Source organism: Aplysia californica, unplaced genomic scaffold (genome assembly GCF_000002075.1).
Source record: "Aplysia californica isolate F4 #8 unplaced genomic scaffold, AplCal3.0 scaffold00416, whole genome shotgun sequence".
Taxonomy (NCBI): domain Eukaryota; kingdom Metazoa; phylum Mollusca; class Gastropoda; order Aplysiida; family Aplysiidae; genus Aplysia; species Aplysia californica.
The window spans coordinates 614500-616928 of NW_004797686.1; the positions used below are offsets into that span (position 1 = coordinate 614500).

The following is a 2429-nucleotide window of genomic DNA, read 5'->3' on the forward strand; positions in this document are numbered from 1 at the left end:
CTATATCTGGTCCCGTTTCACTTTGATTACCCTGTCAAACAAGTCAGCCTTCGCCCCTGGTGTGTACTTAATACTAACAAAAGTAGAATAATGCTTGCAATCATACACTGTTCAGAGATCTAAGCTGTACGACTTACTGGACTAGAAAAAAGTAAACAGTTTAGGTGTAAGTAAATAAAAATTTGGAAATTCGATCCGTCCTTGTGTCATGCTTTGTTCGCCAGAAGGAGTAATGTATTTTTTAAAAGAGACATACGACAGTCCTGGCCGACATCGACACTCCCACACGACAGGTCCGAGGCAACAATGAACAGATAAATTCACCGACGGCGCTCAAACTGCGGGCCGACTGACGCTTGATCCCCTTACAATAATATTACACAGTGGTGAAGGATGTTTAGGAAGAACAAGAGAAGGAGCGTCCAAACTCCTCTTCCTTCCATAGCTTTGGTACTGTGGGAAAAGTTAATTCGACCCCCCGTCCACACACACACACACTTTTCCTACCGCCTTTCACAAAGTCCTCTTTATTACATGAAGTCACAACGATCCAAAATGAGGCTGAATGAAGAGCAGAGATCCTGGATGTGCGTACTAGGTCATGTAAATTCAGAATGGGGAGCACATATTATATACTTTTACCACATCTTATAGTATAAGGGAAACGGCTGGTGCGTGGTGCTGGGCTGTGCTTGGGCCTCTTTTTAATGCATGTGTTTTTACGTCCCCTCCAAAACAGTTTAGATCATTTAGAAGGCAGGCTTCGACCACCCTCCTATCAGGGCCAATCCCTGCTGATGGGTATACAACATCCCAGCATAAATAAGTTTCTCTACAAGGAATCGACCTCAGGCCATCTGTGTGCGAGACAAAGCACCTAACTGTTGCACCACTGACGACTGTTATTTGGGCCTGTGGGGACCGGTACGATACAACTATCACAAACGACACATAATGGACATTGTATACGTAGCGTGACTTGGTGCTGGACTCTTGGACAGATTTGCCGGGTTGAAAAGAGGGAGGGGAGGTGGTAGGTTGAAGGGACAGGGGTAGTCTGGGACTTTCTGGTTTGTGAGGATTATTGTATTTCAGCCAGGTAATATCCAGCTACCTAGATGTTCGTACTTACACAGATACTTTTGTATCAGCAGCTGGTCTTGGCAGTAATCGATTATGGGCTCGAAGTATTGACCTTGACAAAAACCCAACTAGACAAGTTGGATCGAGTTCAAAATGAAGCCATGCGCATCATACTAGGCTGCACCAGGGATACGCCGATTATCTGTATGAGGCATGTATTGGGCCTCATGTCAGTGGAAAACAGACACAAATTGGCTCAGGTCAGGGCGTACATGAGGGTGGCGGCGGATAAGCAACACCCACTTCACAAAGCCATTGAAGCAATCAAGGGAAATTGCCTAAAACGAGGAGCTTCTTGGATGGCTGAGGCTGAGAATACCATCAAGGAAGTCTGCCGACTGGAAGATATAAAGCGGGGTGAAAAATTGCTAAAGATGAATGAGAGACAATAGGAACATTTTGAGAAGGTAGTGATTACGCTGAACAGAGAATGTAGAGAGTGGTCGCATGGGGCGAAAGATGCTGAGATACGACAACTGATTGAAGAAAACTCACGCCACGGAGATGTCGTTGTATACACGGATGGATCTGTTAAACGAGGGGGGAAATCTGGATGGGGCTTCTCAGCAAAAGTGAGTGGCAGGTCGGTGCAGGAACAGCAGAGAGCATACGATATGACAACATCTAGCATGAGAATGGAGATAGAGGCAATCACTCAGGCTCTCAAATGGGTCACAACAACTTGACAAGCACATGTGGTCTTTGTCACAGACTCTCAGGGCACTTTGAGGAAGATTGAAAGTGGGAACCTTAAAGCTGAATGGACAGAGCTCCTGACGAAGACAACACTGAAAAAGATCAAGTGGATCTTCACCCCGGGCCATGCTAGAGTCAAGGGCAATGAGCGAGCTGATGAGCTCACTGGGAAAGCAAAACCAGAAGGGAAGCTGTGCCCTGACAAACATGAAATTGTAAGGTCAGTCAAGAAAAAAAAGAGAAAAAGAACAAGAAGAGACGGAATACCATCATCTTGAGCGACTTCGTGAGCTTGGAATTGGATTGGGCGCCTGCAGAAGTTCAAGACTGAGTGGGAGGAGCAGAAAGCTATGGAATCAACCATTGTTTGGGACCGTCAGCATCTACACACTTCGAGATTTGCTTCTTCAGGGGACGGAGCGCTTATGGGAATGCTCCTCGTGCAGTGATGTCGGTCCTTCACACAAAAAAAAACAAGTAAACTTACACAGACAGCACACACACGCGCGCGCGTGCGCGCACACACATACACTCACACACAAATACACACAAAAACACACGTACACGCATACACACACAAACGCACTCAC

General features: G+C 46.2%; 1 protein-coding gene across 1 annotated transcript in view; it reads left to right on the forward strand.

Moving 5' to 3' along the window:
- Positions 1-1310: 1310 nt before the first annotated feature.
- Positions 1311-2429, forward strand: part of LOC118477181 (chitotriosidase-1-like) — a 12472-nt gene continuing 11353 nt past the window's right edge. Inside the window, exon 1 of the mRNA XM_035971320.1 lies at positions 1311-1500. Within this exon, the coding sequence (XP_035827213.1) occupies positions 1311-1500 (190 nt within the window). The remainder of the gene's footprint in view (positions 1501-2429) is intronic.